The sequence below is a fragment of the Myripristis murdjan genome, chromosome 5 (assembly GCF_902150065.1).
Source record: "Myripristis murdjan chromosome 5, fMyrMur1.1, whole genome shotgun sequence".
Classification (NCBI taxonomy): Eukaryota; Metazoa; Chordata; class Actinopteri; order Holocentriformes; family Holocentridae; genus Myripristis; species Myripristis murdjan.
The window spans coordinates 12,266,282-12,282,172 of NC_043984.1; the positions used below are offsets into that span (position 1 = coordinate 12,266,282).

At 41.5% G+C, this 15,891-nt stretch overlaps 2 protein-coding genes across 2 annotated transcripts; one reads left to right on the plus strand and one right to left on the minus strand.

Annotated features, from left to right (window-relative positions):
• Window positions 1–1,630: 1,630 nt before the first annotated feature.
• slc32a1 (solute carrier family 32 member 1) lies at window positions 1,631–6,054 on the plus strand. Its single transcript, XM_030052666.1, has 2 exons — window positions 1,631–2,549; window positions 3,928–6,054. The coding sequence occupies exons 1-2, from the start codon at window positions 2,145–2,147 to the stop codon at window positions 5,113–5,115; spliced, it is 1,593 nt and encodes a 530-aa protein (XP_029908526.1). The 5' UTR covers window positions 1,631–2,144; the 3' UTR covers window positions 5,116–6,054.
• A 2,545-nt stretch (window positions 6,055–8,599) lies between these two features.
• Window positions 8,600–15,648, minus strand: aurka (aurora kinase A). The gene is made up of 9 exons (XM_030052640.1): window positions 15,328–15,648; window positions 14,770–14,830; window positions 13,441–13,786; window positions 13,317–13,359; window positions 13,020–13,211; window positions 11,055–11,193; window positions 10,530–10,678; window positions 10,113–10,287; window positions 8,600–9,205 (listed from the first exon to the last, which is right to left on the minus strand). The coding sequence occupies exons 2-9, from the start codon at window positions 14,827–14,829 to the stop codon at window positions 9,020–9,022; spliced, it is 1,290 nt and encodes a 429-aa protein (XP_029908500.1). The 5' UTR covers window position 14,830; window positions 15,328–15,648; the 3' UTR covers window positions 8,600–9,019.
• Window positions 15,649–15,891: the final 243 nt, after the last annotated feature.

The following is a 15,891-nucleotide window of genomic DNA, read 5'->3' on the forward strand; positions in this document are numbered from 1 at the left end:
AAGACTTATGACGCTGCAGAGTTTTTCAGAAAAGAAAAAGAATCAATTAATTGTCTTTTGTTTGTATTGGTGGTTGTTTGTCTTCGGATGATGGCCAGCTGAAGATCACAGTTTACCCACCTTTTTGTCATCGCATCACTGGGCTTATCAGGTTGCAGCCTATTGAGGTCCTGATTCACAGGCCAGCGCTTTTTAGGCTGCAGCTGAATGGGTCATGTTTAGCTCCTGAGCCAAAAGCAAACAGCCTGAATTCACTAATGAAATGAGTACTAGGCCTCAGTCTGTGTGGAGTACACGGCAGGCCAGGTTATTTAAGTGTGGCTAAGCTAGGCCACGACTTGCATGATGATGATGAACTCCAGCCTGGGGAAACACCGAAAATGGCGGACTAGCCCCACTAGTGACAAGCTAGTGTCAACAAACACTTTACAGTACTGTGGGGCTAGGTTACTAGCTGTTAAAGCGAGTTCACTGAATCTCCCCGGAAAAAAAAACATTGTCGTTATTAGGCCTGTTTATTATTTTAACTTGACTTGACAGGCTTTTTAAATGTAATTATGTTCAGGACAAATGTAAAAAATCAGAGGGAATACAAACGCCATAAATATACTTCATAAATATACTGCTGCAGATTATCCTTCAGTCACACTCGCTTTTTTCTTTTTCTTTTTTCTTTTCTTCGTCAAACAGGAACCCTATTTTTCTTTAGGCTATATCTCACATGGCTGGTTTATTTACATGGTCATTTTGAAAATAAAAGTTGAAGCATTATCAGAATCTTTCACACAGTAAAAATAACATACCACCCAAAACTGCACTCCCAATCCAGGTCAATAAAAAGAAGACTTATATTCTTTTTCCATGTTCGCTGCATGTAGTTCCTTTGTACGTTTTTCTTTTCAAACTTTGCAGGCTATGCTTTTGATTAAATAAATCTATTTTCGTATGCTTTTTTTTTCCAACGGAAAACCTGCTCAAACCTGGACTGTTTCTATCCGCTGCAGAGACAAAAGGAGTCAAAAGGAGTGAATGAAAGGACATCATGAATGAAGACTTCATCATACAATTAAAGTCGGTGTAATAGGTCTGACGTTTCACCTGGGAAAAAAAGAGAAGGCAAATTTTCATAGATTGATATCTTTTTCGCGGTCTCAAAAGCCACCTTACCATCATTTTGACAAAACGTACAAAAGTATTCTCCCTCATCATCAATAAAAAACAAGCACATTTTTTTTTAAAGCCCGATCCATAAAATCCCACTGGACACAACTTGGGTACTACCGGCGCTTTACGTCCTCTTGTCGCTAAAAAGAAAAACACAAAGCAACATTAAAAAAAAAAAAAAAAAAAAAGACAAAATTGTAGGGTTATACGTTATATAAGCTGGTCCAAAGAGTTGGTGGGGTTTTCTCCAATTTCCAACCCCCTTTTATATCCGTAAAGTTATGCAAGACTTGAGGCCCCCGGAATGTCATTGGATGTTAGGATGAAGTATTATAGATTATGGGATGGGGAGGGGAAGGTGGGGGCACTGAAGCACCTCCCCTAGAAATGCAGCAAATCTCTCCCGTTTTCTCCTGGTGGGGCACTGGGGGGGCTGGAGACTTGCTTTGCATTGGCAGGCTGATGAGGACACGTGTCTCCTCCCTGCCTCCCCCCCGGGCTCCACCGTACCGCATTGGCATCAGTAAAGGCACCTGAAAAGCAACAACCAACTCTTGGAAACGCTGCCTTATAACCCAAAAGAAAAAGATATTATAGGCCCCGTGGAAACCGGCGGGTCGACACATGCGTAAAGCTTTGTTGCGCGCACCGCTTTGAGCTGCCCCAAATATTGAATAGCGGGCGTATTCGTCGAGCGTTAGAGTGCGTTGCCAAGATGCAGAGACGGAGCAGCGACGTCTGAAGGTGACATGAACCTGGGGATAATCAAGAGCAGCAGGCGTACCTTCAATAAGAAGTGGAGATAGCAACTGAAAACCACCTGGAGCTTTGAAGTAAAAATCGAAAAAGCGCGTTTTCCCGTGGCTAAATCTAATGCAAAGTGCCAAGAGTTGCAATCCAAAGTAGTCTCTAATTTGATTGATTGGGTGGAAATAACTAATTTAGCTACAGACAGTTGAGAGTTGAGCGACGGGCGAAAAATGGCGACGTTAATCAGAAGCAAGCTTTCTAATAAACTGTCAAATGCAGCCACCACTGTCTCCAACAAATCCCAGGCGAAGGTGAGCGGGATGTTCGCCAGGATGGGATTCCAGGCCGCCACCGACGAAGAGGCTCTGGGCTTCGCCGCCTGCGATGATCTGGACTACGACCACAGGCAGGGGATGCAGATGGACATTTTGACATCCGACGAGATGGGGGGAGAGGGGAGCGGACAGATCGGCGGGGATGGAGGAGTGTTGGAGGGGGACAGCCACTACCAGAGAGACGGCACCGGTCCGCCGCCCTCAGCCTCAAAGGATGGAGGTCTGACAACCGAACTGACTGAAGTCAAACCAAAAATCACCGCTTGGGAGGCGGGCTGGAACGTCACGAATGCAATCCAGGTAAAGACGCGCTTAAAAGAGCGGGCAGTCCCGGTATGCGATGGATTAACGGGTTGCTCCCGTGCTGGGTTCTGATTGGCTGTGTCTCCTGTTGTAAGCCTGTTTTAAATACAAGATAAACGCACACCTGTGACTGAGTAGAAGTTCATCTGAATATCCAAAAGTCGCTGTTCAATATAGGCTGTGTCCCTTAGCAACCACGTTGTAGGCTACTGTTTAAGGAATACCTGGCGGAAAAAATAGCTTTTAATTATTACTGATAAAAAGGGCGAAACTCTAAAACATTTGCATTCGTTTTTATTTCCGTTTGGTTTGTTGCTTCATTTTGATGAGCGCAATTGCCTGCACGTCACAGGACGCATTGCTGCACAATGATTTTTTAAAACAGCAAAGGCGTTGTTGAGGCACGACTCGTAGAGGTTTTCATTGTCTGTGTCGTGATGCCTCCTGTCATGCACCCCCAGTCCCTGAAAACTGCTCGTTATTACCCAGATTAAATTGTATCGTGTGGGATTATATGGTTAATAAGATAAATACACAAAAGTTCACTGAAGCAAACTATTCGCTGCGTAAAAATTAAAGTATAATCCCTATAATGTGGAGACGCGCCGATTTTACGCACGAGGTTACGAGAGTGACATCTATTACTTGTCGTATTTACAATACATTTTTCTATTATTTTAACCACATTTACACTGACTGAAATTGGGGATAAAACGGAAAATGAATCAAATATGCCAATTACACCTATTCTTTTTTTTTTTAATAGAAGGCGACGTGAGCCACCCCTTTACGCACTATGACGCACGTGTGCGCGCAGCTGTTTTGCCCGAAAGGCAGTAATATAAATCCAAGTTACTATATGAGAAAGGAGATGGGCCACAATTTAAGTGTGAAGTGTCGATAGTGTGTGTTAGTATGTGTGTGTGTGTGTGACAGACACCCCTAAACGCTGTCCCTTCATGCCTTAGTAAGGCTGTGGTCAAGGCAGTCACCGTGACGTCAGAGTGTGTCTCCTCCGTCTCGTGATGACATAAGAGACGGGGTGGATGCGCTCAAAGCGAAGTGGAAAACCCACATCATGAAAGCTGGGCTAACATGCACTGAAGAGAGACCACAGGCCGATGCACCAAGAATAACACACACCAGAGTGCTGATTGTAAAATAATATAGTGACTTAAAAGAATTACTGATTAATCGGTGCGTGCAATGAATACATGTATGTGTCAAAGACTTGCATCAGACTATAAAGGTGGATAATAGTGGTTAGGTATTGATGTGAGGTGCCGACCCTCATCACATCCATTACAACAACATAACTGATCAGCATTCGCTTCATCCATATAATCAGGTCCAATGTGTTTGTTTGTGTTTACAGGGGATGTTCGTTCTTGGGTTGCCCTACGCCATTCTGCATGGGGGATACCTCGGACTCTTTCTCATTATTTTCGCAGCAGTGGTGTGTTGTTACACGGGGAAAATCCTAATTTCCTGTCTGTATGAGGAGGATGAAGATGGGCAGCTTGTGCGAGTGAGGGACTCATACGTGGACATTGCCAACGCCTGCTGTGCGCCCAGATTCCCATCTTTAGGTGGCCATATCGTGAATGTAGCCCAAATCATAGAGCTAGTCATGACTTGTATTCTCTATGTTGTTGTCAGTGGTAATCTCATGTACAACAGCTTCCCCAGCATGCCAATATCGCAGAAGTCCTGGGCCATCATCGCCACAGCCGCTCTCCTGCCCTGCGCCTTCCTCAAGAACCTGAAAGCTGTTTCCAAGTTCAGCCTGCTGTGCACACTGGCCCACTTCATCATCAACATACTGGTGATTGCCTACTGCCTCTCTAGAGCAAGAGATTGGGCCTGGGACAAGGTCAAGTTTTACATCGATGTCAAGAAGTTCCCCATCTCTATTGGTATTATCGTATTCAGCTACACCTCTCAGATTTTCCTGCCGTCTCTGGAGGGGAACATGCAGAAACCCAGCGAATTCCACTGCATGATGAACTGGACCCACATCGCTGCTTGCATCCTCAAGGGCCTCTTCGCCCTGGTGGCCTATTTGACCTGGGCTGACGCCACCAAGGAGGTCATCACTGACAACCTGCCCTCAACCATCCGAGCTGTTGTCAACATTTTCTTAGTGGCCAAAGCCTTGCTGTCATACCCACTGCCGTTTTTTGCTGCCGTCGAAGTTTTAGAGAAAACATTTTTCCAGGACGGGGGACGTGCATACTTTCCAGATTGCTACGGAGGCGATGGACGTCTGAAATCTTGGGGCCTCACTCTCCGATGTAGCCTTGTTGTGTTCACCTTGCTCATGGCCATCTATGTGCCACATTTCGCCCTTCTCATGGGTCTCACTGGCAGCCTGACAGGCGCAGGGTTGTGCTTTCTGCTTCCCAGTCTCTTCCATCTCAAGCTTTTATGGAGAAAGCTGCTATGGCACCAGGTTTTCTTTGATGTCGCCATCTTTGTAATAGGAGGTATATGCAGCATATCTGGTTTCATTCATTCAATGGAGGGGCTCATAGAAGCTTACAAATATAACATAGAAGATTAGATGCAAGCCATCGCTGGAACTAGATATTAACTGCAAATCTCCATTTTAGTGAAAAACATGACTACCCAGCAAGCGCAGCCCCCTGCTTAATTCATGCGTAAAAAGCGCGCACAGAACACACGCAAAACATTTGCGCGCTCATAAAGTCTTGCATCAGTTCACACACACGCACGACCACACACACACGCACACACACACACACACACACACACACACACACGCAAAACACAGAGAGAGAGAGAATAAAGCCGGTGGTGAGGGAAACTAACGCATCCACAACACTCTATGGACAATGATACATGTTGTATAAATATGCGAACAAAGTACATCTACATATTTTCCAGTGGAGTGAAGGTTTACAATATTGACCTTAAACAAAAGTTGCAAAAGGGCAATTCGTCTTTTCATCGCTCTTGTGGTGCTTCCCCACATGAGAATTCACTTCATTTAACGTCAAGTTTGTTGATGGACAGCGGACAAACATAATGTGATTTAATGATGAGTAAGATAATTTTACAAAAAAAGAAAAAAAAGAAAAATGCCACTTTCTTCTAGGTGATTTGCAATATCATAACGGGCAGTGAATGTGGCGTTAAGCACAGATAAGCCTGTGGACAGACGTGATGGCAAAAAAAAACATAAATGGCAATAACCAGCAGTAAAAACTCAAAGTGTTCCAACACACTTAATGAATGCATATCGAATTACTAATAAGATTAGAAAAGTTTCGTTAGAAATGAGGAAATTGGACCTTCCCCGAGCAGGTTAAAATACTAGAAATGCATACAGTGAAAATATCAGATATTACACAGCAGCTATACAAACTATGCATTGAATGTATGATATTCAGACACGGAAAACATGATGAAACTGGGAAGTGGAAATTAAACTCTAGATCTTGAGACTACAATGAGTATTGAATAAGCAGTAAATAAACGTGAATAATCACGATTTATTGGTCAGGTTTTCAAATTAGGGATTTACCCTTTTTAAAAATGAATTGACTGAGATTTTACATTGGCAATAAAAGAAAATGCACCTAATCTGTAATAGCCTCGGCGTAATCTCTAAGCCCACATAGCCTACTGGCCCAATTTTAGGCTAAATTCACAAAGAAGGGGACCCTAAATTGAAATCCCGCACACTCAATTTGACTATCTCCGAGATGGTTTTTCATTTTGCATTTGAAATGTAGGCTATATTCCAACATTAATTTGAAAGATTCCTGTCTCGAAATTCGGATGTCTGAATCAAAAAGAGATCATAACAGAAGAAATTGTGCATAAAAACATTTTTCATTCTGTGCAATCCAATGGGTCCTGTGGAAATGTTATAAAAACCGTATGTGTAGTGTGTTATTGTGGTTTCAAAAAGATGGAATGTATATCTCAAAGTCGTTAACATATATCGTGAAAATGAATATTAAAGAATAAAGAAATAAGTGAAATTATATTGTAAAAATGTGTGTGGTTTTATGTAATGACAACGAAAACGGTGAGAACCATGTATTTTTTCTCTATAATAAAATACCAAAAGATGGAGAAAACAGTCCTACTCACATTTATTGTAACTTTATTTTCTACCTAAATTGGCCATGAGGTCTCATGACTCTGAAGCATATCGTAAGGGGTGCCATACCTCCGAGTGACTGGCTGCACATAATCACCTGCAAACTGCGTGTGTGTGTGTGTGTGTGTGTGTGTGTGTGTGTGTGTGTGTGTGTGTCATTGTGAATGAGAAAAGGGAGGGACAGAGAAAAAAGAAAGTGGGCTCTTTCTCAGTCCTACAGTGCTGCATCCTCACAATCATATTCAAAATAACCTACATACATATCTTATAGTCTTGGGTTATGTTTTTTTGATTGCAGAGAATTTCATATCATTCGTGTATCACATTCCTTCATGCTGTAAGTTGTCGTCCTTTCTCCAGATTTTCCGCTGCAGGCTGGGCCCTCACGGCCTACCTGTTCATGCGCTGTGTTGCTCCTGAGCGCAGAGAGAACATCTGGACCAACTCTGTTATTTCTGCGTGGTCTGATCTCCATCTGTTTGAAGCATCAAGCCACTTGGTGCAAACGAATGCACGGATTTACCATTTACTGCCATAAAGATCAGCATCAGATAGGCCTATTATCATCAAGGGCCGATTTCACTTCACAGCACGCAGCGAAATTTAATGGAGATTGTAAGAGGCTAAATAAACGCTCAACTTTGTCTATAGGCTCCTGTTTACAACTCACATGTGTAGACGGTTTTTGGACAAGATCCGATGCAGGTTATGAAATCGTTTCTAGAATAAATAACAGAACCATCCATGCGGGAAGACCAGAACCTAAACCTCTAAACTGAAAAATATTAGGCTATCATTTAGATTCGCGTTATAATTATTATTTTATAGTAGATAGAGGACCCTTGACAAAAATAAGAAATAAAAAATTGAGCTGGCTCAACACCGCCGTCGAGATTTACGTCGGCTATGAACACTTGGGAGCATTCTCCATAATACCGCAAAAAGGAAAAAAAAATGGCATTATGCACATTAGCAAAATATTATTCAGTTAACAATTTTGACATTCAAACCAACACGGCAGTTCCAGCCTTTATCTTCCCCTGCACAGGCCTTTTACTCCACATTATAGATACATAGGGAGCCCCCTAGCGGCCAACACCGGCTCAACACCCGAATACCCATGCAGGCAGAGTATGTGCCGAGAGTTCAAATAGATGCAATCACATTTTTTATTCCCATACACATGAACCTCTTTTTTTCCCACTCTTCAGCAGCTATCTGCTAACAACGTTGTACTTTATTTTACAGACTGACAATACACAAAATGTATATGAAACAACCTTATTGGTGTTTTGGCATTGAACTTGTTGGACCACGTTTCTCTATTTTAATATGAGGCTAAATTCGATCAAAATCTTCTACACCTAAAAATCGGGAGATATTTTCCTGTTTTTTCCCGCCATTTGTTTAACTTTACATGAGCTATTTAATTTTCGCCATACACTCATGAAAAAAGTCAGGGCTGTTGAACTGTGCTTTGATTTTAAAAAGCACAACATGCAAAACAACTACCAAAGCAGTTGAATAGGTAAAATACTGAACTATGAAAGCACGTGAAACAAATGCATTCTGAAACATTTTATTGCAGTAGTAGTAACGCATTTTGAAAGTGTCTAGCTGTACAACAGTATAAACAGAAAAACTAATAATTTCAGTCTACTCTCACTCAAAAATACTTTAAATTAATTTTCTCCCATTTAAAATGTATAGTGATCTAAGTATCCTGAACCAAAGATGCCACTGGTGAATGCTTGACAAAATTGTATAGCATGGGTGTTGTTGCAAGCAATGAACACTGTACTGAATATCTCAAAATAAAAGAAAAAAAAAAAGCAATGTGGTCATTGGTATAAAGTCTTTTACCTTATGTGTAACAATTGCTGGAGTTTAACTTGCCAAAAAACAAATCTTAATTTTTAGTAATACAAAAAGGAAACAAGTTTAATACAACTTCACACATTTTGTGAACATTTTTAGGACATTTATTACTTCAAGTAGTGAAATTTCAATGAGTCAATATAATTTTCATAATTTCAAAGAGAAACAGTAAAATATTTACAGACATAAGAATGCCATTGAGATGACAAGAACATTCAAAAAGACTGAAAGACAACACAATGGCTTGAGGTGGCTAAAAGAAAGCATTCATACAAAGGAGAAAGGAAGTAGACCACAGTTAAAGTAGGAGGTTTAGGTGAATCAGCTGCACGTTACACATCTGTTATCAGCCTGTGCTCAGCCCTGACCCGTCACTTGGACCCATTCCATTGAAAAACCCCAGGGTCATGAAAACACGTACAGCCATCACCTAGCGTGTGGTGGGGGCTACACGGGCTCACTGTGCAGGCTCTGTGCTGGCTGACAGGGTGGTGGGTTTCTTGGTAGAGTTCTCCACCACCCAGGGGTGGGTCAGGACTCCCTGGATGGGCAGCCTGTGCATGGGGTTGTGCTTCAGCAGCCTGCCAATCAAGTCCTTGGCACCTGCGCTGACATTGGCTTGAGCTGGGTAACTGAACTCCACCTACATGGACAATGAAAAGATTTTTAGAAAAACAGCATTTATGCAGAGCAAACAAACAATACCAATTATGAGCCAAACTTTGCTGCCTGAAGACTAAAATTAAACTTACAGAGGTGTAAATGAAATGAAAAACACTGAAAAAAGGCAGAACTGAAAAATGCATTGCTATAGGTCACAAAGAAAACTGAATTTCAGTGGTGTCCTAGCTCTCATAATTTGACATATTTCAGATTGAAATAGAATGTTAGTGTGAAGCTAATTCACTTAAAAGTGGACAAGTTGGAGCATAAACACAAAATGTCAAAAAAAGGTAATGAAGCCTTTTCCATACCCGTTGCTGCTGAAAAAGTCCACTGTGAAAAGGCTTGCTCATTCTTGAGCGATCAAATGCCAGATGCTTCAAAACAAATTAATTCCAGCCACTGGGAACCAGCAACCAGGATGTCTTTAGAAAAGACAAGTTTTCAGCAGATGATCACCCGAAAATGCATTGCCATTCCACGTTGCCACTAATGCCACTTGTGAATTTTTAGAAGTTTCAGACTTTATGTGATGGCTCTATGCTTTTCTGTGATGTTTTTTTGGTGTAAATGAAATGTATTCCTTGTGGCACATCATAAAGTAACCACTAAGCATATAGTTTTCCAAGAGGAAAAGAAAATTCAAAAGAATTATGGAATTTAAAATAAATATACCAGAAAATAAAAACTAATTTTTTGACAGTTATTGTTAAAACTAATGTATGATAGAATTATTCAACAAGAACAAAAGGCCATTTTAATTTCACTGTGACTTAAAATAAATGAATAAATAATCGCAGATCTCACACTAAGTTCATTTTGCTTTCATCAATTGATCCAAATGATTGAACCCCAGTGGTTGCTGTCTCCTGTCCACCTTTCCTTACCCTTGATATCTTGCGGTAAGTCTCCTCATGACTTTTTGTTTCAAAAGGGGGATGGCCCACCAGGAACTCATAGCACAGGACCCCCAGACTCCACAGGTCCACCTTCTCGTCATGAGTTCTTCCCTCAATCATCTCTGGAGGCAGGTAGTCCAGTGTTCCACACAGGGTGGACCTCCTGAACAGTGCAAGTCACAAAGACAACATAACTGGGATGTGGGACCCATTCGCCTCAGGAGATACATTGTTTATGAAAGAAAACAGCCAACTGAAATTACAAATGCAAGCGAATGCAAACACAGTTGTCCCGTCTAACACTAGGGTACTACAGTTCTATCAAAAAGGCCCTACACAGGCAGCACTTTCTATCACTAAGAATGAAAACCAACAGGCACTGTTTGTACAGCAGTATGTGCTTACCTGGAGGATGGTGTGTGGACAGACCAGCCAAAATCAGCAATTTTCAGCTCCCCGGTGGCTCCCAGTAATAGGTTCTCTGGTTTGATGTCCCTATGGATTACCTTCTTAGAGTGGCAGTAGTTGAGGGCATCTGCCAACTCCATGATGTACTAAGGAGGAAGAAAAAAAAGGAAAAAAAGAGAGAATGGCATATAGAAAATAGCAGTTTGGTGATGTGACCAGGTCAATAGAATGAAAAGTAGACAGTTGGGAGGAGGTTAAAAGTCCTCATACTGTGTCAAACTATAGAGAACATGTAATAAAAATATGAAAATCACCATCATTTGGGTTTTAAAGGTTTTCATACAGCAACAGTGACACTACAAAATGCCAACAAGTAATCAGAATATATCAATGACGGCCTACTGTCACTATAAAAAAAAAAAAAAAAAAAAAGACTACACGTATCCAAGCTGGCACTGTGAACCACTCAATGAAAAGTCACATACAAATTCATGAAGGTCTTAATTCAGCAAGCAGACTTACTGTTGCACTCCTCTCCTCATTGAAACTGCCACATCGTTGTAGTTCACTGTAGAGCTCTCCCTTAGGTGCAAACTCCAGGATGAGATACACACGGGATGCATCATGGAAGTAGCCATAGAGGCGCAGGATATTAGGGTGCCTGTGGGAGACAGATACAGCACACAATTCTAGAAATATTTGTTGCTAAACTCAACCAATATTTCAAGATGTACAGACTGCTTTGCTTAAAGTCAAAATTCAGTTTTATTTATTACAGACATCCCCATAGCTGTCAACTCGGCAACAGCGGCTTATCCTCTTGCATGACACGTGTTGCACATTTTTTTTTTGTTGCTGCTGCTAAAGTGTATTCATGAGCTACCAAATGACAGAAGATGTGTGTTAAGAGTGAATAACTCATGTTATGAGAGCACAAACTGAGACAGACTGTGTTTTAGCTTCAGGTTCATGTCAACTTATAATCAATGGAAGCTTTTTGTTTAAAAGGGGGGGCTGATTTTTGACTGGTTTTGAAGGTCAGGATGAAACACCGACACAAGGGAGTCAGCACTGATAATGGCCAAATGTAAAAAGCGTTTAACATTCCAATTGCATTTAAAAGGACCATATCAGTGGTTTTGCATATTTACACTTGTTATTTCTGCCATCTTCCCTGTAATGGAAAGAATGGTTTCCATTCATTCCACTGCAATATGAAAACAAACTTTCAGAGACAACAAACCATCAAAGTAATAGAATCTTTCACATTGTTTTTCCTAAAAGCAGCAGCACTGCTGTGTTGGAGGTGGACTGATACAGTCTGTCAGAAAATAGTCCCTGGGGAAATACTGCTTCACACAGCCGATTAGCTCAATAGTTTATCGGTGGCGACAATGTTGTTAGCCACAGGAGCAGATCATTAAACAAAAAAATTTCATTTGAAAATCGACTTTCAGATTTTCAGTATATGTTGTGAAATCTTTAGTACTCCACAAGATTAGCAAAATGGTTTGCTGCAATGTAAAATGTGCATTAATGCGGTCATAAAAGTAAATGGTCCAGATGTTCAGCATCACTGGTACAGTCCTTTAACATGTCAGCTTGCAGTTAATGTGGCACCAATATGACATCCTAGCTGCTCCACAACACAAGGAGACCTTTGAGCTGAGATGAAACAAGCTACAATCCAGTTACAAACAGCAGCCAGAGATTTGTACAGTGAGCAACAATGTCTGCACTTTGAAGTACGTGCCACATTGGACAAAGTGAATGACTGCCATTGAGGACTTTGTTTTAGGGTTTATATTTTCATCAAGCTTCCGTCAGCTTAAACACTTTCATCAAATGCAATGGAACACAGGCAGGCACAGGAGCAGCTTTCAACACCCAATTCCCAGTGGCTCTAGTGGGGCTGCAGAACGGTCTGGACCACAGACAGTATTACAAACTTGTTTGATTTTCCAGGACAAGAACCTGGGCAAATCAGAATGAACTGTAGTATGAAAGGGACATTATGGCCATGACTATGTTTACATGCACACCAAATTCTGATTCCAAGGTGTTTACATGGCACAATATTCCGGTTGGAACAGGCATATGCCAGGGGTCTTATTCAGAATTCTCTCCAATCGGAATATGACTTTAAATCGGGTTCGGTGCGTGTTAACATGACTTAACATGCGCAACCTAAATATTGTGGACATTCTGAATAATACAGGAATGTGGTGTGCATGTAAACGTGCTCCATGAATGCCCCAAAACATTTAAGAACTGCTGGGCTGTGTCGGTGACCTCCATCACATGCAGTTTATAAGAAACAAAACACCCCTTGTAAAACATGTGGTCCCCTGGTTTAACACCTGCATGTCAAACTACACTAGAAAGGACCTTTAGTATGAAATGCTCATTTCGAAGCCTGTTAGAATTTTGGCATGTCGTATGTTATAGTGACATAACAACCACATGTAAATCAAATCTGTCATCTACCTGAGGTGAGACTGGATCTCCACTTCTCTCCTCAGCTGGTGCTCCACTCCTGCCTTTTCCAGCTGCTTCTTGAAGAGGACTTTCAGGGCCAAGATGAACATACTTTGACGCTCTCTCGCCAGGTAGACATTGCCAAATTTACCCTTTCCTAAGGGGCGGCCAATGTCGAAATTTTCCAGGCTCCACCGCTTCCTATGTGGGCACAAGAGGACCAACTGGTTGAGAACATTTGAAATCTTTCACCAACAACCTGCGACTCTTTCTTTGGAAAATTTCTCTTTAACTGACTGAACTTACTTTGACGCAGAGGCATTTGTGGAGTCATTCTTTTCAGGCTTGCCTGAGTGGAGAAGAAACTGCATGCATTAGCAGCCAAAGGCACACAAGATAGTCGAACCACAATGAGTTTATCAACACTTACTTGGAGGCTTGTCCTGTTTCGATGGTTCTGTTGCCGTTTTGGTTGGCACAGGGTTCACCTTGGGCACATTTGTCTTCGGCTGGCTTTGCTGGGTACTAGGTTTGGATTGTGCTGCAGGATTTACATTCTGAGTAGCAGGGTTCATATTCTGGTCGGCAATATGTGTAGTCTTGCTAACAGCACTAACGTGAGATATTGGCTTCTGATGGCTCACGGGTCGTTGAATGCGCTGAGGTCCATTTGATAGACCCAGTACCCGCTGTGGCTGGGTTGGTGTGACTACAGGCTTTTGTTGAATGGTCTGCGATTGTGACACAGGAATCCGTTTTGGTCCATCACTGCTTAACTGTAACTCAAGAAGAGCACAAAACACAATGAACTAACTTGTGGAGGAGCGGCTAAAATTAATACACTGTTTGAAAGGCTTATTAGAGCAAGAAATGTGGAATGGGAATACTAAAAAAAAAAGATTACTTATTTTTTTACAAACTTCAAACCACATTTTTATTACTGAATCGATATCAAGTAAGGAAATTGGTATCATATGAAAGCAGATACAACCTAAAGAATCTGTTTGTACCAAGCATGTCATGCTAGACTGTTGGCAAGGGAGTAAAACATTGCTTTAGTTAGGCTAAATTTTGGTGAGGAAAGACTGGCATGACCATTTTTAAAGGGGTCCCCTGACCTCTGAACTCAAGATATTTGAATGAAAATGGGTTTGATGGGCACCCACAGCTCTCCCCCGTGCAGACATGCCCACCTTACGCCAATCCCATGTGGTTTAGGGCACAAACCATGCATGTTTTCAGCTGTTTTTATTATGTGTATTTTATACTATGCTAAAATGGTGTATATATGCATATTACGGCGAAAGCAGTCTTGAAGTTGCATGACTTGGGTTTGACTGAAAATCTGAGACTCTTGTGGATTCAGTGAGCCCAATTTTATTAATGTGTGATGATATTAGCCCCTGTAATAGCCATTTCATTGTGGTGAGACCATTTTCTGGAAATTGACATCACTGTATAAAATGACCCATTGTGGCGTTTAGGATAGTCACAGCCTCAGGGAACTTTACATCTACAAACTAGAGGATAATCAAAAAAATAAAAACCAATGAAACATAGTATCAAATCACAATACATATAAAATTGCCACTCAAGTATCATGATAGCATCGAATTGGGAAATAAGCACATCACCCTGCTTAATACCAGTGCCTACATCATGAACCAAGCAGTTTTTTTCTTCAGTGTAGCAGCACTAATTATGGATATTTTTCTTTTTTCTTTTTTAATCAAGAGTTGATGTTCAGGATTTGTGCTACCTTCACGTCAGGCCTTTGTGGCTTGATCTCCCTTGACAGCTTGAGCCTGGCAGAATCCATACTGTGGGAAAAAGGAAGATGAGCCTCTGTTATGTTAATCAGACAAACCACATATAGCAGCACCAGCAGCAACGTCACTCACCCCCACAAAATCTGCTGAAACTACCATTCACTATCAAACAGTGGAAAAACAAATCTAATTTGTCAGTTATTTTTATTTGAAAGGTTTCTTGGGCTGAATAACTTCATTGGCAAAAAACAACCCTCCATATCAATTGTTACACCTAGGTTTTCTGCTCAGTTTAAGTTGGAGGCAAATCACTATGCTAAGGAGTAGACACTCTGCAATTTGATAAAGTGATGGTAGTTTTGCCTTGAATTCCAGTATGACCCCCATCCTCGTGTTGCTAACGTACGCTACATTAAAAGAAAGCGTTAAATCAGCGAGTTAGCTTTAGCCTCACTAGCGTAGCGTCTGAAGCTAGGAGGGTTGGTAGCCATAACTACCAACATACGCATACGCTAAACCACTGTTAATTATTATATAACGTGACTTACCTAGATATATTATTGCACAGCAGCCGGCAACAAGACCTCCCCTGGGTCCACTTGGAAAAAAGACTAAATGGAAATGCGAGCAGGTAGCTAACCAAGCTATCTGTTAGCTACCCCACCAGCTGGCTACGTGCTCGTTAGCGTACATACATGCACAGGAGGCAAGAGTCTGTTTCTCAAATCAACCTCGATTTAAAGATTTAACAGCAGCTATTAATTCTTGTCCAAGTATAGCGATATATTTAAAAAAGCAAGTGTTAGTTCTAAGCAAAAAGACCGTCTCAGCCCTCCGTCGTCATACTTCCTTCAGACGCCACTTGTTTGATTTCAAACGTCCCTCTTTTAAAACCTTTAACTGAATGCGAGGCTCTCATTGGCTGAAGCGATGCTGGTACTCGGTCACCATTGGCTGATACGAAATCAAAAGGGACGTAGTCGTGACGTTAGAGGAATTCCTCCAAACCAGCAGATGGCAGCAGAAAGGTGGGGTCGCTCTCTCAGTTCAGGTTCAACTCAATTCTCTCTCTCTCTCTCTCTCTCTCTCTCTCTCTCTCTCTCTCTCTCTCT

What these genes read in the sequence shown, in the direction of transcription:
- slc32a1 (XM_030052666.1), top strand. Translation starts at nt 2,145, where the DNA reads ATGGCGACGTTAATCAGAAGCAAGCTTTCTAATAAACTGTCAAATGCA. An exon ending in ACGTCACGAATGCAATCCAG is followed by an intron (nt 2,550 to 3,927) that starts GTAAAGACGCGC and finishes TTGTGTTTACAG; the next exon opens with GGGATGTTCGTTCTTGGGTT.
- aurka (XM_030052640.1), bottom strand. Translation starts at nt 14,829, where the DNA reads ATGGATTCTGCCAGGCTCAAGCTGTCAAGGGAGATCAAGCCACAAAGG. An exon ending in GAGATCCAGTCTCACCTCAG is followed by an intron (nt 11,194 to 13,019) that starts GTAGATGACAGA and finishes TGTCTCCCACAG; the next exon opens with GCACCCTAATATCCTGCGCC. An exon ending in GTCCACACACCATCCTCCAG is followed by an intron (nt 10,288 to 10,529) that starts GTAAGCACATAC and finishes TGCACTGTTCAG; the next exon opens with GAGGTCCACCCTGTGTGGAA.